Below are 25,622 nucleotides of genomic sequence, written 5' to 3'. Positions count from 1 at the left end.
AAGTGGATCTATATGATATAAATCGGAGCTTTTAGAATTTTGATCTAGCCACGTATTTCTGCACATATTGAAATATTTTGCCCATAAAATGCTGCGCTATTCATTTTCTATATTGGAATAGAAACCATATTATCTTTGCGAAGCGCTTGTCGTGCTGCTTCATAAGCCGCTGTGTTGCCAGGAATGTTGCAACACGTCTTCATCCACTGAACATCATTTTATGATGCTTTTGATTTGACTTTGTGAGCTCTTCGAACGTCTCATAGACCAGGCTATGATTGAATGTTTTCGCTCTTGTGCTACGGAGTGATGTTAGTGCCGTCTGTGAATCACTGAAAACTACCCATTTTCGAGCATCTCTTAGAGAATTGATAAATTTTATAGCACTTAGGATATGGAATAGTTCAGCTGTTGTAGACGATGTCACGCGAGATAACTTAAACGAATCTTGTACCTTGAGGTGCGGTACAATAAATGTTGAAGCTGAAGATGTTGGTACGCCGGAGCCATCTATATAGACATGTATGCAACCAGGATATCGCATATATATCTGCTAATGCGCTAGTCTTTGGGCGACTCGAATGAACATGTCATTTTTTTTCTGATCATAGCATCCACTGCTGTCTTTGGTAACGTAAGCAGCCATGGAGGATAATCGATGTCTGAGATAAAGAATTCATTCATTGGCAATATGCTCGCGTTTTCATATTTGTTTATGAACACAGATTGTGTTCCTTTGTAATATCTTCATAGCCAATGGGTGGCTTTTACGTTCTGTCTGAATGCGAAACAAAATGCTGACTTGCTTTTATAACTCTCATGACTGTAATGGAAGTCTGGCGAGTCTCTGCATTTGCAAGTGAGCTGGAAGTCACTCGTGAAATTCCTAGACATATGCGTAATCCCCTAGCTAAACGTCTTTGAAGTCTTTGTTCCGACGTGGGCGAAATTACGTGTGAGATTGCCGCAGTGTCCGCAATTATTTGTCTTACTAAACCATTGTGAAGAGTGAGTAGGGATGACACCGATCAGCCCCCATGACGTGCCAGCAATTCTGCGAAGTATATTCACTATCGCATTAACATCGCTTTTCGAGTTTTTTTTTTATGTGTGGCGTCCAGGATTGCTGCCGATCAAGTGCTATTCCAAGAAATCGATGCTGTGTCGCAATCAATAAAGGTCGTCCTTCCATACTGAGACTGAAGTTCTTTTACTTCCTACGGACGAAGGGCAACACAGCTGTCTTCGCGTGCAACAGAGCCATCCCTCTCTGTATTAAAAGTTATTGATGCTATTTATGTCCTCTTGTAATGCCGTCTCAATTATTTGAACATTAGTTCCAGATGTCCAAATGCACACATCTGCATACAGTGAGAATCGTAACTGAGATGGCAATCGTCTTGCTAAATCAGCCATGACGCAGTTGAATAGAAAAGGTCCAAGCCCACTTCCCTGTGGCACTCCCTGCTTGGCATTGTGTTCTGCACTCTTTCCTTCACCCGTCTGGGCAAATATTTCTTTCACGCGACTTTGTTTATTCTGCTCGCGCTATCATGTATTCCTTAGAAGTTCACCATCGCTCAGCCAGTTAACAGATTTTACTGAAGAATTGCGTTCTTTACGCCGTGACCTGGTGACTCCGCTAAAAGAAGGTTACCAGCGCTTGCACATTTCCCTTAATTCAGTAGCTTGGTGTTGCCTTTGCTTGTTCTGCCCTGACAAAAGTTATCCTATCCCGCCTTTTATATCGGCAACGTTTTCGCCCACCCTCTCGCGTTCCATCATGGCTTCCTTCGTTCCTGTTTGCTACCTCTCACCTATTCCCTTCACGTCACCCAGCCAGTACCGCACCCTTTCCCACTTGAACATTACTCCTAATGTCTCCGAGTTGGACCGTCTCCTGCATTGTTTTCTGAAATGTATATACACGCTCCCAACAAAAATAAAGCAGCGTTGCTGGCGAGGCAAACTGCAGACTCCACCCTTCCTCCTGCATCGAATGGAGGCATGGTGAGCAACCCGTTTGCAACACAGGAGGTGGACAAGCGTCGATGCGCTGACAAAGAGAACAGAGACTCGGCGTTCGCGACGCGACCTGACACACCGGCGTGCACGGACCCCCCACACCACTCTTGCCACCCCTTTTGCTGCAAGCTTCGTAAATCGATGCCTCGCCAGCTAGGCTGGAACATGTATAGGCGTGCTCCACCACGGTAACGATCTTCGTGGTGCCTAGCCCTGGGCTGGATGTGCGTGCCTCGTCGGCCGTTTACTGCCTCCTTCTCTCGGCATCTTTCGATGGGATGCCCAAGAGCACGAACGCTGGCACACACCGTGGTGTGTGTGTCCTGGGCAGCAGCGGTGTTGATGCTGAATCATCTTGGTGTTCCTTTAAATGAGTATAGCGTTACTTTAGCGATTTCCCAACCATTCAGACGAAACGACCGCCCCACCGATGTAGAATATTGCTTAGAGTAAGGCGACACACATACACCTGCACAAACACACACACGATAATCATTTCGTGAGTTTGTGACGTCACACTTCACTTGTGTCCCTTTTATAAGATGATGACTGTCCCCCTTTTAAAGCGAAATCCTTAGATACCTCATCAAACGCGAAAACTGACCATCCATAGATTGTCAACACGTCTGCTGCTAAAAATCACCATGTGTGTCCGTCATCATGAAGTCACAGGTCAGCAAAATTTGTGACGTCCCTATGACGTTACGCAACGTGGCGTCACATGACTTCGTCGCTTAGTCTAAGGAGGGCCGGTCTCGGAGGTACTGCAAAACCACGTGAGTTGCAGAAAGCTTCCAATGCCTCCGATCACGGAGGCAGTGCAAAACCACGTTAAATGTAGGAAGCTTTGGGGGGGGGGGGGATCATCAATACAATCGACTGAGAAGAAAAAGAATGTGGCGTTCGCCTTCGAGTCGTCTTAGCCACATGCATAAAGAACAATGTGAATTTTCTTTACATCGAAGCTGTATGCCTCTCGTTGGTCTGAAAATTTCGTAGCGTCGGCACAAAACTCCTTTAGCGCGTATGTGCTACAGAAATTGAGCAAATCCCACAACTCACTCCAAACTCTCGCGTGCTCCTCTGCCAGCAGTTTTGCGCACTCCTTGCGTTTTCATCTCGGACGCTGAGGAAGGGCTTTCGGAGAGGTGGACAGACGATGCGACGAACGCAGCGTAGCGAAGGAAAGACCGAAACAAGCAAACGCGCGTAACTCCGCTAGTGTTCACTGTAGACTCGTGCACAACTTCAACGCCACAACTAAATTTCGACCTCCGGGTGGTTCAGGGGCCCTTTAACATTTGAAGGCAAACGGCATATCTTTCTTTGCAATCAGGCACACAGCATAGAGCTCAGTATTCGTTTCAATTAAGAAAACCACAAAACAAGCATCTAAAGCGCATGATGGATGATAAGGCGCCTGTGAACAATGGGAACACCCTCCCACGCGCTCAGTAAAGGTGCGGTTGCAGCTGCTTTGCACGAGGGCTTCTAATGACGTCAAACGGTCCTTCCTTCTCGCCGCGTGTTTCCCGCTTTCATATATAAAAGGGATGCCCGTCTAGCAACTAATTCATTTCATTCTAAGACTGCCATGGGTAGACCATGTAAATTAAAGACGCCAGAAGGGCAGCGTGAGTACAATGCTGTACAAAAGGAACAACTTCATCTTGCTGAAAATGGTCGCGGAACCAATCACGGTCTACCACAGCGACCACGAAGCGTTTATCACTATCATAACTCTAAAGTAATAATAAAACATAGCCCCCCATCACCATGTGTGGCGTTTCATACAGCTTCGCTGGATATTCACGTTCGCAGGACGGCATGGCGGCCAATTTTTTATGGTGTGTTTTCCGCTGACGCTTTTAGTAATGCTACTAAATATACTAACGATATTATTAATAATATCGCTATGCTTATTCACTTGGAATCTCCTGGTGACGTTTAAAATGATTGCTATGTAACGGAAAGTTAGGCCAAATAGCAACTATTCATATTAGAGAAAGAGCGAGATGTTTATCTACAGAAAGGCAGAGAGGTCGGCCTGAGAGATAGTATGCTCTAGCCTGCTACTCTACATCGGGAGAGGGGAACGGAGAGGAAAAAGAGTGATGGACGATGGTAAATTAGATAGGTGAGTATAGCATACAGTCCTGCCAAGTTGGCGCAATGCTACAGCCGTGCATCCAGTCCAGTCACTCAGTATACGGCCCCTTGTTTCCGTAGCACAATAGTACAGATAAGCAGCAACGTCCGAATTGCTTATTCCGTTCCTGACACTTCTAGTGATAAAGAAGGGAGCCCGCCCAAGTGCTCGGGGTGCAAACGCTGCTGCTATCAGCTTCGTTCAGCCTTCAAGCAGCTTGAACGAGATGACAGCTTCTGGGGAACCAGTACGGACATGGACATTCCCCGAGCGGTCACAGTGAGCCTTCCATCAATATGGTCGTCTCATTAAAGCTGTGTCTACTATTCTCACCTGCCCATTCTAGTCGTCTTGGCTGCCTCCTAAGATGAAGAGTGGTTGAGATCGATCGTGACATCAATGGTTTCTTTCTGCTTATCAGAGGCGTTTGTAGAGGATTTTGTTGTTGCTGTTGCTGAAAAATTCCAGGTAAACAGCTTTCTGCGATCAGACTTGAAGGAGAAAGCTTCGGCGCCTTATCAAACGGGAAAATTGACACTTAGCGTCGGCGTCAATACGAGCGGTGCTAAAAATCACCATCAAGTGATGACATCATCATATGACGTCATCATGACATCAGAGGTTGTCGAAATTTGAGACGTCATTGTGACTTCATCATGACACCACTATGACGTCTCATAACGTGACGTCACACGGTGACGACATCGCATGACATCGTCGCTTGGTCAAATGTGGGCCGATCTCGGAGGCAGTGCGAAACTAGGTGAGGTGCAGAAATCATGCAATGTCTCCGATTCTGGATGCAATGCAAAACTATGTCCGTTTGGCGCAGAAAGCTTTCGAAAGTGTGGTGGGGAGGCTCAGTATACCCACGGAGAAGAAAAAGAAAATGACGGCTTCCACCTTCGAGTCATCCTCGGCGAACGCATAAGGGAACCTGTGATTTTTCACTTCATAGCTTCGCTCTTCAAGTTTACGGAGGCGTAAATGTAATGACTTGTAAGTTGCTCCACTGCCACTATTACCCATGGAAACTACTTTAACCGGAATAATGCCAACTTTCGATTTTTAATTCAAAGGTGGGAAAGTTGGTAAGCAAACCGTTCTTGGAACGTGGCATGAGGAGTTCTCGGCCGCCGGTATTGTTGAAAATGTGAATGGCAAAAACTCACAGGCTCCCTTATACAATCGCTTGAGATGACTCGAAGACGCCAGCCATCTTCTTCATTTTCTTCTCAGTCGAAGTAATGATTCTCCTCCGCCGCACTACAAAGATTTCTGCAACTAACGTGGTTCTGCACTGCCTCATGTCCCGGAGGCATTGCAAGCTTTCTGCACCACAACTGGCTTTGCACTGCTTCCGTGATCGGCCCACCTTTGATTAAGCGACGATGTCATGTGCTGACGTCCTGTTGACGCCATAAGTACGTCACAAATGTTCGCGATGTGTGACGTCAGCACGTTATGGTGTTTTTTTGCATCACTCGTGTTGGCACCGACGGTCAATTTTCTCATTTGATAAGGCATTCAAATCCTTTTTTCCTCAATAAAGCATTAGACGATGACGAGACAGGTCAAACTGAGTAAAGCCATGGGTTCGACTTCGCGCCCCATTTACATGATTAGGGGAAAGTGGGTGCCCCTTACCCCCCTTCCTCCCATTGGGTGCGCGTGTGTGGACCAGCTCATGAGATAAGCGCTTCATGAGTGCGCCGAATTTTAAGACGAAAGCCTCAGATGCTTCATCAAACGCGAAAATTGACCGGCGTCACTCGTCCGCGGTGTCAACACGGGGATGCAAGAAATAATGATCACGTGATGACGTCATATGACGTCACAGATAGCCAAACTCTGTGACGTTATCAAGACGTCATAATGGCGTCACGTGAAGATGACGGCATCACTTGGTCAACGGTATGCCGATCACGGAGGCAGTGCGAAACCAAGTGAAGTGTCTCCGATCCTGGAGGCAGTGGAAAACTACGTTAGGTGCAGGAAGCTTTCGGAGGGTGGTGGGGCAGGAGCAATACCTCGACTGAGAAGAAAAAAAAAGATGGCTTCCTCTTTCTAGACGTCTTAGGGACTATACACGCGCTATCCGCAAACCCGCTCCGCACGTGGCGGGACACCTGCCGCCCGCAAAGGGAGGAGGAAAAACCGGAAAGACGCCAATCGTCGCACACGGGGTACCGGTTTTTCCTCCTCCGTTTGCGGGCGGCAGGTGACCCGCCACGTGCGGAGCGGGTGTGCGGATAGCGCGTGTATAGTCCCTTAGGTGAGTGCATAAGGGATCCTGTGAGTTTTACGAGATATACATCGACGTCTTGATGGGCCCACCCCGCATTTTCAATGGAGGTGAAAATGTTTGAGATCCGTGTACTCATTATAGGTGCACGTTAAAGAACCCCAGGTGGTCGAAATTTCAGGAGTATTCCACTACGGTGTCCCTCATAATCAAATGGTGGTTTTGGGGCGTTAAACCGCAACAATTATTATTATATGATGGGCCCACCCACATTTGCTGGTGGCCCCCTCGATCATGACCTTATGATCCTGATTTCGAAGAACAAGGACAACGCTCATCTTTATGGTTCATTTTGTCCATTCGTCTTTTTCTGCGCTGTACGCAAGATTACAATGAAATACCAATTAGTACGTACTCAAACTTTGCTTCCCTGAATATCCTGTCGTCTGCGCGGCTGCAAATGGTAAGCGCAGCGTATAATAATAATAATAATATCTGGGGTTTAACGTCCCAAAACCAAGATATGATTATGAGAGACGCCGTAGTGAAGGGCTCCGGAAATTTCGACCACTTGGGGTTCTTTAACGTGCACCTAAATCTAAGTACACGGGCCTCAAACATTTTCGCCTTCATCGAAAATGCAGCCGCCGCAGCCGGGATTCGATCCCGCGACCTTCGGGTCAGCAGTCGAGCGCCATAACCACTAGACCACCGTGGCGGGACGTAAGCGCAGCGTATAGCTTATCGCCAGCGGACAGCAAGTGGCAAGGAATCTGTTGTTTGTGGTTTATATAAAATGCAGGTCACGCACTTCTTAGTGGCATCGAGCAGTAGCAAAGAAATTTGTTCTATTCCAAGACGAATAAAACCTGTCCAAGATTTATGAAATTTTATTTAACTAAGACAACGACAACTTGATAGGATGACATTCATGACGTCTTGCTTACGCGGGCTGCTGATATTGTTGTGAATGGAAATTTAGTATTGGAAATATATGGCATTTGTTTCTTGCGGTAATAAGGAAGATGGTATTGAAAAACTAATAAAAGTGAACTTTAAAATCGTGACTCATAAGTAGAGAGTAACTTGGTGGTTTACTTTTCTTGTATTTAGTGGGCTGAAACAAACTCTGAGCGGCTAAAAACGGCGAAGTGGAGAAACCTGAACTCTTTTTCAGACACGGTATTGCATAATCGCACACCAGAATCGAAATACGCCGGCTGTTCCACGTGTAATTTGCATCTTAATGAAGTCGCCGTGGCAGAGAATTAATCCCACGCTACCTGGTCAAGAATAAGTGCTGCACAGCTACACTCACTATTCTGGTCTGACCTGGGTGCTACCTACGGGTAGAAAACTTTCCCGAAGATTTTATAACTACAACTACGTAACAATTATGCATAGCCAATACACAGTATATGTAGTGAGAATTTGTACATTTTAGCGTCTTTGCATTTCTTAAACTTCTTAGCTTCTTTGCACTTATTGGAAACATTTTTTGAGACATTTGTAATTGAAACCATGTTTGGGTACGTGAGAAGATCAGCATAACTAAACATAGCGCCAGTGACAAGTATGTGGAGTAATGTTCACGAAAACGGCAACTCTTTTACTAGACCGCAGTCGCGCTCAGAATCTGATATGAGAAAATAAAAAATGCAAAGCTAAGAGAAGATAAATTGCATTGTACATATTTTAAGATGATATCTTGAACATTTCTTACGCCTGCGAAAGCGGGAAGGAGCAAATTTTTTCCTCTTATAGATGGAATCTAACAGGGACAATATTGAACGCGCGCTTGCTGAGCAACCACTCTGAGGCTTCCGAACTCTACCTCGGTGGTACACTGGTTACGGCGCTCGGGTGCTGGCCGGAAAGTCGCGCATTCGATCCCAGCAATGGCGGTCGCAATTCGATGACGACAAAATTTTAGAGGCCCGTAATAATAATAATAATAATAATAATAATAATAATAATAATAATAATAATAATAATAATAATAATAATAATAATAATAATAATAATAATAATAATAATACGGCGGGCGTTCATGTACTGCACTTCACACATAGAGACAACTCCTGTGAATAAGGTGATGATGAAGCTGAAGACGATAAAAATGTAGGCAATATTTTAAGATTTGACAGTAAGAAGGCTTATTAAGGGAAGCCTGGTTAAGAAGATAAAGAAGGTGAACAAGAAAAAGTTGATTATAGGCATGAATGTGGAGGCACTAAAGAGGAAGAACGCAAAAAAAACATAGTCAGACACTCTCCGCAGCTCCTTCCTGGCTGACCAGCTGTGGACCGTCCAGCAGGCCCGCGGAGCGGCCGGCAGGCTTGGCCTGACGGTCCCGACGTGGGAGTCGCCCACTGCGCGCCGTCACGCGCCTTGCAGGACCCAAATAAAGTTTTTCAACCAACCAACCAACCAACCAACCAACACGGCCCCTTAGGCATTTGCCTACGAGGACTGGAAGGCGAAAGCCATCTTCAATTTTTTCTCAGTCGATGTATTTATCCTCCCCCCCCCCCCCCCCCCGAAAGCTTTCTGCACCTAACGTGAGTTTGCACTGCCTCCGGGATGGACCCACCTTTGACCAAGCAACGATGACGTCATCATGCAACGTTACGTCATAGTGACTTCATGATTAGGCTACAAATTTCGGCGCTTTGTGACGTCATAATTACGTCATAGGACGACGTCACCAGATGATGGCGATCTTTTGCATCACTTGTGTTGACGCCGACGCCGCCGAGTGTCAATTTTCCCGTTTGGTGAGGCATCAAAGGCTTTCGCCTAAAGAAGTTAAATAAGTGCAGTTATAGGCTCAAGAAAAGATTTTGATGAAACACTATCAGTAACAGAAGAAGGTGTCGATGCAGAATATGTAAGAAAAGAAAGAAAAAGAGGATCATTATGCCAAAGCAGAATATGATTATGATGATGAAGCAGAAGAAGGATACATAAGTGAAGAGTATGATATGATGAGCGCGAAGAGGAAAATTTTCTGCGTGTGTGCTAGCAGGGTAAATTTTTGTTCCCGTTATAAGCAGCGCGATTCACAGACACGTTATCCCCTCACTTGCCAGGTGGTGCGGCTTGGTGCTGTGCCACTTGCTGCAACTAGGAGCATGCCAGGCTCCAGGTGGCGCCGCCTGGCGGCGAGCGCCCACCGTAAGTGATATTAATGACCGCCGAGGCCGGAATGCCCGCATATGCATTAATCTCGAGAATTTATCTGCAGAGCAAGCGGAAAAGAATGAATACAAGGCAGGCATGGCTAACGTGGCTTCGGTCGGTACGTATGAAAGAGAGCGAGTATACAAAAAAGTGATAAATCAAAAACAGCGAGAGAGAACAGGTCGCAGAGGTAACTACAAGCTACATTTTAATGGCTTCTCTCGAGAATTCCTTCTTCCGATCTCGGAGTCTAGTTACAGCAAAGAACATCCTCCGGGATTCGTTCTCGAGTGTATTGAAAGAGACACTGCTCCTGGCGCTTAGCTCACGTTCGTCGAAAGCGCGTTCTCTCGAGTTTGGAAAAAGAAATTGGGATAATGATGATAAAACAGGACACTTTATATAAAACTAGACAGCAGATAAGGTTATGCGAGGATAAAACTAGGACAGAGCGAAAGATGAAAAATACGAATTAAAGAAACACAAGAACCGAAGCGGGGGGGGGGGGGGGTGGGTTCAGGGGGGAGGCAATAGAATAATCTAGTCGCTGTAGAAGATAGACACGTTGTAACGAGAACTGAATGCAAAAATTTTTGCGAGTAAAATAGGCCGGAGGAGGAGAAAAGATCTGGAGAATGAAATAAATGATCACGATAGAATCAGTAAGCGGTGATGCAGTGAAAGTCGTTTGGACTGGAATAAAAATCATGATGAGTGGCAGGGAAGCTACTGATGTGGCCCATATTGAAATCCCCCTTGATACATGAGGGAAAATAGTGGACCATAGTGAACAATCAGGAACATGCATGTATTTTGTATTCTGGAATTGTTTTTATTGAACTTGTTTCGTTTCTCTTGCCAGCGAAATATTTTATCCGTACGAAATCATGCGTGTGGTAATAGTATTCTGAATCAATAGAGTTTCAGGTTCAGGAGGTTCAGGTGAGGTTCAGGAGAAGATGAAGGTTTGAAGTGATGAGAAATTGTTGAACAGGCTGTGCCGCTGGAGCCAACATTTGTATATTCGGAGCTGTCTTTGTGAGGGCAGCAACATGCTCGAAGTTACATTCAATTCTACGTAGCAAACAGGCAATAAAATGGCAGGAAACGTAGAGAAAATAACCATCGTTAGCTGAAATAGTTTAATAATGAGAAAATTGAATAATAGTAGACAAAATACAATTACTTTTAGTGGGCACTATAATCCCATCTTTACCTCTTCCACACTGGGCGTGTGGTGTCTATTTGAGCTGGGCCAACAACCCAGTCGCCTTATCAGGGTATTTTCGCATATGTCGTAGATTATCTCAGGAAAGTTAGTCGATGTGAGTTTGTTCTAGTTTATGAAAAATGGAAATCCGGCCAACATCTAATTAATTCTACTGGGTGTTTAAGTACGTGTGATAGACCAGCCTTGAATTGTTTGAAGACATGGGTTTTAATAAAAAGAAGAAACCCTTGGCCAACATCTCGTTCATGATATTGGGTATTTGCGCATGCGTAGTAAATTAGTCCGGTTATCTTAGCCTACGTTGATTTTTCATATATAAATTCATATTTGCTGAAGGAGCAGTTCACGAGAAATTAGATATACACTAGTGGCGATGACACAACAAAAATTACTTAAAGAACACATCAGCAAGGCATGTAGTCAAACCTTTGCTTGGCACTCTACGAGCATAGCGGTTCATTTGTTGGAATAAACATAATAAATACTAGTGGAAAGTGCCTAAACTGCCGTGACTTAAGGTACCCGGCATTAAATTTAACATTTAACGAAAATGACACAACGCAAGAAAAATATTCCTACAGAACAAAAACTGAAAAGGCAACGTCATATAGCGAAAGAACTCAAGATTATTGAAATGTAGCTATGAAAACTTTATATCGGATAAGTTTAAGACTTAATTATTGAAAGCAGTACGAGCACAAGAGAGTTAGTGAATTTTGTTTTCAATCAGTCAATCAAATCTTTCTTTAACATCAACTATACATATGGAAGTAGGTACATATACAGAAGGAGCTCCCATATAACATGGCTGAAAGGGGACCTTCTTTTAAAAAACTACATGGTGATACATACAGAGAAATGATAACTAAACAGCGCTTAGTAGTTTAGTCGTAACGATGAAAACAAAACAAATGTATATGAGTTATAAATATTATAACAATGCATTACGGAGCAACAAGTCGAAAAGTTCACGAGTAGAAAATGATAAAAAAATGACCCAAAATAAATCATTGTGGCCCTTGTGAGACAAAGGTAAGCTTTATAAGCTTATAATCTATAGGAAGCGAAATGTTGATTGACGACCTTTAATCTGTTTTATTAAGAAATTACGATTGTTTAAGACTAAGAGTGCTTGGCTTTCACTATTTTTTAACTATATTCGCCATCTGCAAGTAAGCGTAGTTAACGAGCAATGGCACAGTTAATCTCCGTGTCTTTCAATAATAACTGGGGTTTAACGTCCCAAAACCACGATACGATTATGAGAGAGGCCGTAGTGGAGGGCTCCGGAAATTTCGACCACCTGGGGTTCTTTAACGTGCACCTAAAGCTAAGTACACGGGCCTCAAACATTTCCGCCTCCATCGGAAATGCAGCAGCCGCGGCCGGGATTCGATCCCGCGACCTTCGGGTCAGCAGTCGAGCGCCATAACCACTAGACCACCGTGGCGGGGCAACCTCCGTTTCTTTCCTCTTTCGCCTTTCTTTTGTTGTCAAGTGTCACTCAGGCGACGCGCAAGCGGTTCAACAACTCGCCAAAGTAGCAAGTGGGGGCACCTTTCACTCTTGCCAGAGTCGGAAAGGTGACACCTACATAGATGGCAGTAAAAAGCCCTCGGTGATGCCTCGCGCGAAGAGGAAAATAGATGGATCCCGCACCACGGGAGCTAGCCAACTCTGCGGCACAACCGCTACGTTGAGATGAGAGCAGCGATGTGTGTGAGAGAGAGACAGAGAAAGAGAGGGAGGGTGCGAACGGATGAGTGTTGCAGCCTGCGTCTGTGCTGATGGGAGCGCATTTTCGCTGCCGCGCGGAGGTTGCCCCCAGCTTTTTATTTTTATTTTTTTTTCTAGAGGGTGTACTTCAAAACAAACACTTTGTTTTTTTCGCGTCGCTAAGGTTTTCGTCCGGACCGAGCAAAAAAAAATAGGTGGATGGAGAGGCAGAATGGGTCTTTCATAGCCCAGTGTTGCTCGGTGACTCGGAAAATTGATCGCACTTCAAGCGTGTACTTCGCAGCCTCAAAATTGACAGGCAATTTGAAGGGCTCGTTATAGCATCGACGTCGCCTCTTCTTTGGGTAGTTGCTTTAGCCAGAAAGTTTTCTATCCGACGCTCTGTTTCGATCGCAAGTGGCCGCATCAGCGGCCTATGACGCAGTCTGGAAGATGCTGACGGTACATTCCGAATGTCCCCAAAGAGGGTGTCGCTTAAAATGAGAAGGTTCTGAGAAAACAAGACAACAAACAATGCAACCCGACAGGATATATAGCGGCGGACAAGCCAAAAGATAAGATTGTATAGTCGCAGATGGTACTAGGAGAAGAGATTCACAGTATGCACTTCATTTATTTAAACAGTTACGCTTATGAAGGAATATGACAACGTACTGTTTGGCAATCCACCAAAGCTGGGGCGGAGTCTAACGATCGGCAATGTACAGCTAATATATGGGGCAGCCGCGCATTGTCAATAAATCAATCAATCAATCAATCAATCAATCAATCAATCAATCAATCAATCAATCAATCAATCAATCAATCAATCAATCAATCAATCAATCAATCAATCCCAACATGACAAGCACCCTTTCTTTTCCCCAAAGCAATGTAGCCAACCGAGCGACCATCTTTCATGCACTCGTCTTTGCATGTTCTTCCGTGGAACAGAAAATTGGGCAGGTTGATTAAGCTTCATCTTAAGAACAGCCCAAGCTACTCATGGACGAAGGAAGAAAGGTGGAACAGATGCCTGCGACGCTAGTCTTCCTTAGTAGATGATACTGCCGGCCAAATGACTCGCCCACTTTTGACCAATCAACCCCGTGTTTCTGCAGCCACGTTATATCCTCAAACGTCTATTCTATTACAGACTATTCACTTTCAAAGTGCTCACAATGCATATTCTCGTAGAAAAGTCGTTAAGACCATCGGTCTGCCGGTTGGCCTTGCTGCACCGTGCTAATGTAATAAATGCCCGAGTTCCCCGGAGGCGACAATAAATAAGAAGGAGGGGAAGATCGACTGAACGGTGCAATCGCGTGAAGCATCGTCCCTCTTGCCGCCTCTGTGTTTCGGGAACGGTGCTCGTTCCTCGTGTTTGTCCTGCTGCGCGTTTATGTAAATACCGGGCGGCCGAATGTGTTATGCAAATAGCACGAAACCACTATCGTATAGCTGATGCTTCTACTGCGGCAAGCTGCACGAGTGATCGTACCTCACGCTCTCCTTTAGTGCCGGAACCTCTAGCCGCCTGGTGGCGCCACTTTACTCCTGAGAAAATATTGTGCTTATCTGTTTCGCTTCCTCAAACTAACCCCGGGTCCTCCCCTTTTAAATGTCTCTCGTTCGTTTGTTTTATTATTGATATCATGTAATAAAGAGCCGTTGGCGCACAAATAGGGCGCCTGCTACTCAACTGCTTTTGAATGGATCGAGCGTAAAACACAACAAAAAACACACAAACAGTAGTACATAAAAGAAAACACACGAACACACATACGTAAAACGCACAAACACACATATCAACAACACCATTTTAACGTAAAAGAGAGTGTTGTGAATCTTGTAAAAAAGAAAATGTAAAGAAAATTTTTGTTGCCGCTGTAGTCGTGCATGTGCTTCGGCGCAACTAGTGTCTTGTGAGTCAGTACTCTCGCATGTGTGTTAGTGTATGTTCTACGGTTGATGCGTTGGAGGCTTTGGGTTCGCGCTGCTGGCGCATTAGCGGGCTCCTTAGGCGATCGCAAACGGCGGTAGAGGTGGGCTTAGCGAGCGGCTTAAAGCGCTAATAGAAGACTACTCGCCTTCCGTCCCTTCCAGCCTCCTCTCTTTGTTAAAGCCAGCCGGATTAAGCGTGGGATCAGGACTGTGACTACAAGTCTCAGCGAGGCGTACTTTAAAGCTCGCCTTTGCTCTCAAAAAACAGTGCAAAAAAGGGTTGGGTGGGGAAGTAGGCAAATGAGATGAAGACAGCGCGATTTTTTCTCTTGTGGAAATATTTGACTAACTTTGCAGGCTTGGACAGAAGAATTTCGGACATTGCGCCATCACAAAGACCCCGACTTAAGCAAAGGTAGCTCAAGGGGCTCGGTTTGTTTCTCAACAACAAATGAAGTCAAGGGGTTCCCAGGATTGTATTTGCATAAGTCCACTAACACTAGAATCGCAAATGTGTCATCACACTTGCTACCAGAGGTAGGACGGTCGGAAAGAGGATCCACGGCTTCTGCACACAGCGCTAAAGCAACGTATGCTAGAAAAGCTGGTTACCTTTATATCAAAGAAAATGGCGAAGCTCCTTTGGGGCGTATCGTAACCTAACGTCTTGACTATAGGCACCGAAGACCGTATTTCGTGGCATTTTGCCTAAAGAAATAGGCCCACGTGTTAGCAAAGGAGTTGGGACTTTACTGAAAGGAAACACGAAGATCACTACTTTAACTTGCGATCCATGTAGCGACGTAACTTTACTGGCTCGCTCTTGGCTGGGTAACGCGTTTGAAAACGTGCAGTCTTTCTTTGCAGGCTCCTTGAAGCTCTTGCCATGGCGTCAAGACCATACAGCACAACTATATATCCTCATATGCTGCCATTTATTTGATAAAGACCGAGAGACATTGTGAACCGCTGTATGCGCCCACTGGACGAAATAAGTTTGAAGTTTATTTCTGTTGGTAAGCAAATTCAAAATGTGCAAACACTGTACTACCTCTGAGCCGAAGGTTGCTTGTGGGGTAATATACAAATATGTACGAATATACACGAATACCAAATACAAATATGCAAAAAAATGGTTACGGAATAGATAGATAGATAGATAGATAGATAGATAGATAGATAGATAGATAGATAGATAGATAGATAGATAGATAGATAGATAGATAGATAGATAGATAGATAGATAGATAGATAGATAGATAGATAGATAGATAGATAGATAGATAGATAGATAGATAGATAGATAGATAGATAGATAGATAGATAGATAGATAGATAGATAGATAGATAGATAGATAGATAGATAGATAGATAGATAGATAGCACTCATGTGATACGTAAATTTATGCGCTCGGCAGGGGAAAAGGAACGCCCACTTGATGCATAAAAATTCAATCAGAAAGCAGGCGCCTACCAATAAAGGTTGGGTCAACACAAAAATTCGCGTTAAAATATAAGAGCCCTTGGGTCTTCCACATCTGCTTCTTGGTGATGGAAAGAAGTGGCAGTGGGGAAAGGACCAGCAAGGTGCTTTCACTGCCTGCAAGCATCTGGTGACTTTAGCTCCAGTTCTTGTACATTTCCGCCCATACAGACCTGTATGTCTCAGCTGTGATGCATCACCTTACGGTATAGGCGCAGATTTGGCGCACGAATATGCTGATGGCCGAGAACGTCCAATTGCTTTTTCTTCTAGAAGTTTATCAAAAGCAGAGCAAAACTATAGTCAACTTGACAAGGAAGCATTGACCTTGGTGTTTGGCGTGGATCGGTTCCACGAGTACTTGTGGGGCATACCGTTTGAAGCACACACTGACAACAAGCCACTTCTTGGACTTCTGGGTGCCAACAAGCCTGTTCCTGTGCAGGCTTCGCCAAGAGGGGTCAGATGGGCCCTGAAGCTCTCCGCGTACAATTACAAACTTGTCTACAAACCTGGCAAAGAGCTCGGGCATGCCGATGCGCTTAGTAGACTGCCGCTGCCCAACGATTGCACTGCATTTCCTCGCCCTGCTGAGATCTTCATGCTGGAGGAGGCATCTCCACAACTCCTCTCACCTGCTGTTGTAGCACGAGCCACAAGGGACGATCCGGTATTGAGCCATGTGTTGAAAGGAGAAAGCCTCCCAGCGGGACCAGAGTGGAAAACCTTCAGTGCCAAAATTGCGGGACTCAGTCTCCATAAAGGCTGTCTACTATGGGGATCAAGAGTCGTGATTGCGAAAAAATTGTTGGCCCAGGTACTCGATGTGCTCCATGCCAGCCATCAGGGTATTGAGAAGAGCAAGATGATCGCCAGGAGCCATGTCTGGTGGCCAGGCATTGACAATGACATCGGAAACAGTGTGAAGAGCTGCGCTACGTGCCAGGCTCAACATAGAGCTGCCCAGCCAGTGCAGCAGACACCCTGGTCTTTTCCACAGCGGCCCCGGTCTAGGCTTCACATTGATTTCGGGGGACCATTTCTAGGGCATACCTTCTTGGTTATAGTGGGCGCCTTCTCGAAATGGATAGAAGTCTTCCCTGTGTCTTCCACATCAGTGACGCTACCATTTCCGCCTTGGGAATGGCATTCGCCCAGCACGGCCTCCCTGACATCATAGTTTCGGACAATGGTCCTGCTTTTACCAGTGCACAGTACCTGGACTTCTTGACTCGAAATGGAATACATCGCATGCTGGTACCGCCGTATCACCCTGCGTCCAACGGTGCCGCAGAGCGAGCAGTACAGACTGTCAAAAACAAATTCAAGAAATCTGGGTCGGGCAACATCCAAACACAACTGTCCCGGTTCTTATTACACTACAGGACTACACCTCACGAAGTAACGGGTCGACCACCGTGCGACCTCCTGACAGGGAGAGCCTTCAAGAAGCCGTTGGATGTCTTGCGGCCAAGCCTGCAGACGTCGGTACTTTTAAGGCAACTTAAGCAGAAGTTGTATGCCGACAGAGGATCCCGGCCAGCTCCGTCATTGCAACCAGGAGACAGCGTGTGTGCGCGAAACTTTCGACAGGGAGCACCATGGGTGCGGGCCAGTGTTGTCGACGTCACCCCGCCGTCGGCCCACGTCATTCTCGACGATAGGTCTATATGGCACCAACACGGTGACCACTTGCGTCTTGTCCACACAGGGCCACCGGGTACATCTGAAACGGATGCGCTTCACCATGCTAGTGCTGCGGCCATACCACAATGGGAACAGCCTCCTCTCCTTGAATCAACTGTTCCAGACATGCCGGAGCAAGAGGCTGTCGAGCCGTCTACAAGTTCGCCTGAGAGGGGCTGTGCCATAAACACTGACATTACTGCAAGCAACAGTGGTGTTCATGTGGGGAGTGACTCTTCCGTGGCTGCGCCTTGCACACCAGTGTTGCGAAGCAGCAACAGGTCGAGGAAACCAGTGCTTAGGTACTCCCCGTAGTTATTCTTCTTAAGAGGGGAGGAGTGTCACAATGTAATGGCTAACATGCAGTGCCCTCGCGCGGCTCTGTTGCTTTGTGTGTTGTGGCGTCACGCCTAAGGACTGAAAGATGGGGACGCGGGAAATAAAGAGTCAGTTTGTTTTGGGCTCTCGTAGCGCTATGTTTTATTTGTGCTATCTACTCCCCGGCTATCTCCCGGCCATCTGCGCATGTATCAAAGAGCCCTTGGGTCCTCCACATCTGCTGCCAGTTCAATGTTTACAGTACCCAGAAGAATGAAGTAACTGGTGTTAAGTTCTCTAAATTTTCGTACACGTTCTCGAAGTATGGTGCAAACACAGGCGAGCACATGTTAACACAAGTGACAAAATACTTGAGTGACCATAAAGCAGTCAGCGTAATTGAAAAAAAAAAGAAGTTCTGGAGCCGACTTTAATCCTTGACTTAGCTGGTAGTGGTGTTCGTCCGCCCTAGTGTATTTTTTGGGTTCACTTTCTCTTTAGCGCGCTGCCGAAAAGGGATCTCAGAGGCCCCGTATAAAGAGGCGCGTGGTCGAGCTCTCGTCCGCCAGGTGTCGCAACAAGCACAGCTGCTCGCAATCTTACAATGAACTCAATCAATAAACTTTCATTATATTATTATTATAGTTACGTTACCCTTATATTAAATAAACATATTCACCGATATCATATGTATCCAATATAACCCTTAACTTGAACCAGAATCACCGCTTTCTACTGTTTAGAAGAGGTGTGAATATTCGGAGAAGCGGAAGTAGGTGCTCCACCGGATATGGTTGGAGGAGAAACAATTTACTCGGTCATCGTACCTCTAAAAAGCAATCACGATAGGTCATGTTAAATACAAAAACTTCATGAGTTGCTACGCCAGGGTGCCCACATTGTGATGAGGGCGATGTGCGAAGAAAAGCGTGATTATATGTTTAAATGCGTGTAAAGCAACCCGGGGCGATCACATTTATTCCCTGGTCCTCGCAATACTCCCAATCATAGCGTGGTTGTGAGACCTAAAACTGCCGGATTTAACTTGATGTAGGAACCTACTTCCTTACTTTCTTTGTTTCTTCTTTACTGTTTCGCTCCCGTGTGTTTCTTTTGATTTCTGACTGTTTCCAACTGAAAACCTAAATAGCTACACTAAGAAACAGAGTATTGCAGCTGAGAATACCTAGCGTGGTAATGGTTTGATCTTAACGCTAACAAAAAACCAAAAATTTGAAAAAAAAACATGGTTTGTTGCCCCAAAGCTGGGTAAAATGCGATGCAAAATCTTTGTCCGCTGTTTCCGTAAGCTGTTGAATAATACAATCGTTTGCACGCCTTTCAACACTGAGGGTGAGAGCGACAGAATATATTTGCGAGGCAAGCCATATGCGCAGCGCTTATTTTCAACTTTTCGTTCACTGTAGAGCGGGCGATTTGGGCATCCTTGCTTATAAAAAAAGCCAACTCCTTACGCTGCGTGTCGGTAGATACGAGCAGCACGGTAGAGGCTGGACTTTGTGCGAGTTAAGCTGTCGACTTACCTTAATACCATCTGTACAATTACGCAGTAATGTAAAAGTGGTTCATTATATCAGACGCCCTAGAAAATAGGATGGAACACTGCTGAATTTTTGAAAGAAAAGAAACAGTTCTATTGTAATTCCTGCAGGAAGTTGGCCTTAATATACGTGGCGTTTTTTTTAGGGGAGAAGCTTCTTAGGGCGTAGCCTTGTCGGCGTCCGTCATGCTACACAAAACTCAAACTGAAACTGAACACCTGCACAACGAAAAACGAGAATGAAATGAAGGAAAACCGGAATCCAGAACTCAAGACGATATACGAATTATAACAAGATGATTAAAACAGAAGAACATTAAAGAGGAACCAAATAAATAATTCGTACATATATACACTTTATGTCACTCAGTTTACATTTGCAGTGGCAAGGCGCGTGTGACGTACTGTGCCATGCCGGTACGATAACCAATGCCTCGTCACTCGCCGTGATTCACATTAGTGGAGATGCGGGGATCTTTTTTTCTAAAAAAAGCCAGATCCAGAAACCGAAACTGGGCTAAATATCACGGGAGCGTAAAGCGCGCCTAAGTATCCTCCACTTTTAAAGCAATTGAAATCAAAATGGGGCCATTCCTCAGTGTAGCGTGAACTCAAAAAGGCAGTAAAGTAAAAAGTTGGGCGAGTTGGTATTTGTTCATGATGACTGAGGGGTGCGCGTCGTCCCGTGTACTTCTTTTCGTTGTGTGCCGTTTTCTCGCGCCCCTCAGTCATAATGATCAAAAAGGCAGTTTCGAATAAAAAGTAAGTCGCATTCTGCATCTGTTTCAATCAAACTGGGCCAGATTCCTTAAATCAGGGCTGCGTCAGTAACAAAAAACAGTATTTTTCTCAATTATAGTTAAAGTGGACTTGGCTCTATTAGAAAAAGAAAACGCCACATATAATTTCCGGGTTTATACGGGCCACAACCGCGATATGATTAGGGAGTACGCCGTAGCGGAAGGCTTTGGAAATTTCGGTCGCCCGGGGTTCTTTAACAAGCACCTCGATCTAAGTGAACGACCCTCTAGCGTTTCGCCTCCATCGAAATGCGACTGCAGCGAAGGCTAAACGGTGACGAATTTTGACCACCAGGTCAACAAAAAAATTCACAGCATATCCACGGGTGAATGATGAAGAGCTTGGGTGAAGCTCCTGAAGCAATCATGGTTACACCGTGAAATCTTTAGTGGTTTCTCCCAGCAGTAATCAAAGCGATAGCCCAGTACATCATCAAAACATGACAAACACTGTATATATTTATACAAGAAATTTTATTAATCGTAAGTGGTAGCTAGACGTGGCTTCCGTTCCCCCTTCATTATAACGGCTTTATGGTCGGCGAAGTGATGGATCGGTGATGGGTCGTAGTGGGATGTTTGCAAAGACGAAGTAGTGGGCAGTTTGCAAAGGTGGCTTCCGTTCCCCGTTCATTATAACAGCTTTATGGTCGGTGAAGTAATGGATCGGTGATGGATCGTAGTGGGATGTTTGCAAAGACGAAGTGACGGGCAGTTTGCGAAGGTGGTTACGCCGGACAACGGAGACGTGACAAGGTTAGACTAAGAGGAGCTTCGCCCCTAAAAAATCAACAGATCTACAAGTTATCACGAGGCGCGCAAATGACTGCGCGTTAACGTGTCGCTTACCTCCATAACACAGTACGGCCTCGCACATCCCAAGGCATTGAGCGGCAGTGTCCGAACAACAGCACTACTCGATGTACCCGGTGCGACTGTTTTAAGGCGAAAAACCTTACACGCCCCACCAAACGCGAAAACTGATCATACCCGGTTGCGGTGGCGTGAACTCGAGTGATGCAAAAAAAATCATCATCACGTGTTGACGTCACAGATCGCCAAAATTTCTGACGTGATCATGACGTCAGATAACGTGTCAAACGTGGGCCGATCCCGGAGGCAGTGCATAACCATGTGAGGGGCCGAAGGCTTGTGATGCCTCTGATCCTGGAGGCAGTGTAAAACCACGTTAGGTGCAGAAAGCTTTCGGAAGGTGGCGCGGGAAGATCAATAGATCGACCGAGAAGGAAAAGAAGAACATGGCTTTCGCCTCCGAGTTGTCTTAGGCGACTGCATAAGAGACTCCTATATATTTTTTTAATTTTTTTTTTCTTCTTCTTTTGTTTTGTCACGCCTGATTTTAATATCCTGGCCAGTAGTCGTTTTGCGTGCGGAGAATCAAAACCGTGCAAACTCGGTTTTGCGTTCGTCAGACATCCGAATACAGAAGCGTCACGCCTTCGTTTATTCACGAAACAAGGCAGAAGAGATCGACTCGTCGCATAAACAACTACGGACACACTGCGTCCTTTTCTTTAGGTAAGCATAAGAGAAGGTACATCCGCGTTGATTTTACATTCGCTGGTTTCCTGTGGCCACATCACAGGGCGCGTTTGCAACAGCGTTGCCAAGAAAACACCCCGCTTATCAAGACTGCAGCACTGAGCAAGTACGAGCGGACAGCGATGTTTCCAACGTCATTTTCAAAGCCCGAGTCGCGAAGACGTTTACATCCCGTCTTGCGCAAGGAATGTTTTGCTGTCGTAAAAGCGGGCTACGTGTCCTGAGAATTGCGTGCATTGTTTGCTTTGTGTGTGTGTGTGTGTTTATGAAGTGTGTAGTGCGCGGAACGTATTTGTTGGGAAGCGGCTACATGTATATATATATAGAGGGGCATGTGCGTTGGTAGATACGGCTCACTTCGGTGCTGAGATGAAGCTTGGTTGTAGCTTGGCGTGGCGGTGGCAGCTGCAAGAAGTTTTGTAGCTGTCGTAGAAAGTGCTTGTCGTAAAAGTGTTTTTGATGAGGGCCGGACCTGGGTGCCATTGAAGATGCTCAATGTGCGTACTTCCCAGTGTAATAACCTGCTGCGACAGGTAGCAGTATAAACGACACGCTAGCTGGCGGATGCCTTAATACAAGAGTGTTTCTGCTAACACGTCTCCTACAAGACGATGATAGACTTGCAGCTTTTCCTTTGACCGACGTAAAAAAACTTGCGACTCCTCAGTTGTTAGAGTTTGCGTCGTGATTCCCAACTTTTAACAACTTTTAAGGCGAAAGCCTTAGATAACCCATCACACGCGATAAGTGACCGTCGGCGTCAACACTATTGATGCGAGAAATAATCATGTGGTGACGTCACTATGGCGTCACAGTTAGACGTCACATGACGACAACATGGCGGCGCTATGGCGTCACATCATGCGACCTCACTCGACGACGTCGCCACATCTCGTCGCCACGTCTGAGGGACTGCAAAACAACGTTGGGTACAGAAAACTTTCGAGGGAGGGGGGGGGGGGGTATTAATACATTTGACTGAGAAGGAAAAGATGGCTTTCGCCTTCGAGTGGTCTTAGGCAAATTCATTAGGGACCGTGTGATATTTGTGTGCGCGTTTGCCCACTTTGCGTTATTTCACGGTCAATCATTAAATCGATGGCTTCTATAGCAGTATTTGCGATAAGCCTTGGTCGCAATGTAGTCGTTGTTGGTCGGCTTTAAAAGCCTGTTCAACAGCTCTAGCACGTCATAACGGTGGAGCGAAACATAAATAAACAAACGTCGCGCATAACAAAGGGCATGTACGATCGCAGCAGAAAAAAAGATTATCACAAGCGATCATTGGGCGAAACGGTCACTTGTGCTAATCTTATTCTGCGGAGACAACACAAGACGTCAGACATAATTACGCGGCAGCATAAAGGCTTCAAAGTAATTTAAATATGTTTTGATGGAGCTTCAAAAGAATACGCAAAGGAAATCGCTTATTATAGAGAACTACCTCTTCATCGTCCAAAACCAAACACATAATGACCCTCAAAAGAGCGTATTCTTTTTTATCCAACCGAAGTGCGCCAAGAGGAAAAAGGTCAAATTACATCAAATTCCTCCACAGTCAAGCAGGGACATATTTCGTCGAAAGTCTTTCTTCTTGATCGATTCCAATGATTCGACGTCGCGCGATACTCATATTTTTGAGAACGAGAGAAACAAAGAACAATAAAATTAAAGTGCGCAACACGTAAAACAAAATTGAACGTAATCGCAAGTACTACATGGCTGGACCATCTTCTCTTTAATTAGAATACAACCTAGGAGGTAAGGGCGGGAGCTGTCTCTCCTACATTTGTTATATTTTCAGGCACTCTGTTCTCTACGCATCTCGCGTGTCTCGCGTCGCATAGAAATACAATTCCGCCTTTAAGGCTTTTGGGTGAACCAGGAAATTACGGTCGCTGCCGTCTCGACGTTTGATATGCGGAACACTCGACAACCAATAGAAAATAAGGAATAGAGAACAGAAAAAAACGAAATGCCATGTACCTCTGCGCATGAGGGTTTCAGTTTTGCTGATGATATATTTCGATATTGGTGGATTTTCTACAGGTAATGAAATATGCCGAAGAATGATTTTATTGGAGTGTGCTTCCCTCTCGACCTCGCCCCCCCCCCCCTTTTTTTTTAGTCGTCAGTGTCGTACTCCGAAGCAAACAGGACACGTACCACACACAACGTCTCATCTGTGGACTCTTTAGAGCTTCATCCAAATTCAATACAAGGTAGCGCACCAATATGTTCTCAGCACAATATCATATTCCTTAAACAAATACGGCAGTGCACAAGGAAAACGAATACAAGAAACAAAGGAAAGACGCACAGCAGCGCTGTGTGTCTGCCCCCTCTCTTGTCTTCGTCTTCTTTGTATGCCTTTTTTTTTTTAGAAAATGAACAACCCCCAACTAGACCAGGCTTTATTTTCCAACTTACAAATTTTTTTGTATCACTCCTGAAATTTTTTTTCTTCCTAGAAACTCGAGTAGCTTAGTGCAATTTGGTGGACCCAATTAGGCCTTACTGAGATTTCATTAAGTCGTCGGTTCGTTTCTTTTTGTTTCAAATTTCGTATAATTATCATGACTCCGCTAGATTAGTTCATTAAAGATAACTCAATCTACGGGGCTGTACTTTAGCGTGCCTTACAGCAATGCTAATTAGATGCCCGTAGAATGTAGGTGTTCGTTCTCGCATGAAAAACAAAGCCGAGCAAGAACACCGTTGGCATTGTGTACAGCCTTGGCTCTACGCAGAATGATTTACTCAGACGATTATTTGTTTAGCTTTTTATTTATTAAGGCGAAAGCCTTAGATGCCTCATCAAACGCAAAAATTGACCATTGGTGTCGACCGTCGTCCCGCGGCGTCGGCGTGAGCCCGAGTGATGCAAAAAATATCATCAGGTGCTGACTTCGTCATCAGCCAATGTCATCGTGACGTCACATATTGCTAAAATGAGTGATTTCACCGTGACTTCATCAACCCGGCACTAAGACGTCTCGTAACGTGCCGTCACACGATGCCGTCATCAGATGACATCACTGCTTGGTCAAACGTAGGCGGATCACTGAGGAAGTGCAAAACCAGGTTAGGCGCAGAAAACATTCGGAGGGGGGTGGAGGGAAGGCAGGATCGATACATCGACTGAGCAGAAGAAGATGGATTTCACCTTAGAATCGCCTTAGGCGAATGCATAACTTACTATGTGCCTTTTGCCTAGCTTCGGTACATCAGATCACAAGCAACAATAACAATAAGCGATGAAATATCCCAGGAAAACGGTGTTGGATACGCGCTACACACCGCGTCTCCTATGTGGACTCTTTAAACCTTCACACAAATTCAAGACCAAGTAGCGAATGCCTCCCTGCTGTGTGTAGTCTCAAAGTAATGTAAGCGGTGAAAGCGCAATATGTAATTGCATACGAGCAGTTTACTGATGTAGATAGCGCGCGCCTCAGCGCTCTCGACCACGCCCTTTTACTCACGGGGCGATTTGGACATTATACGAGCATGAGGCGACGGTGACGGCGAAAACCCGCCGAGAGTGTCCATGTCATTGCTATCGCAATAATAACAATTAAACAAGAAACGCAATGCAGGATTACATCGTGACGGTAAACGCCGACGTCGTGTACGTTTCGACTGTAGGTCTGGATAACTGGCTCTAAGAAAAATAGGGCCTTCACTTTCCCTATATTCTGCACGAGGTGCCATGACC

General features: G+C 45.4%; 1 protein-coding gene across 1 annotated transcript; it reads left to right on the top strand.

Annotated features, from left to right (window-relative positions):
* Positions 1–17,119: 17,119 nt before the first annotated feature.
* Positions 17,120–17,977, top strand: LOC125760223 (uncharacterized). Its single transcript, XM_049420015.1, has one exon. The coding sequence runs from the start codon at positions 17,120–17,122 to the stop codon at positions 17,975–17,977; it is 858 nt and encodes a 285-aa protein (XP_049275972.1).
* The last annotated feature ends 7,645 nt before the right edge of the window (positions 17,978–25,622 follow it).

This window comes from Rhipicephalus sanguineus, chromosome 10 (genome assembly GCF_013339695.2).
Source record: "Rhipicephalus sanguineus isolate Rsan-2018 chromosome 10, BIME_Rsan_1.4, whole genome shotgun sequence".
Classification (NCBI taxonomy): Eukaryota; Metazoa; Arthropoda; class Arachnida; order Ixodida; family Ixodidae; genus Rhipicephalus; species Rhipicephalus sanguineus.
Note: the sequence above shows the minus strand (reverse complement) of the source record. Positions and strands in the feature narration are given on the sequence as shown.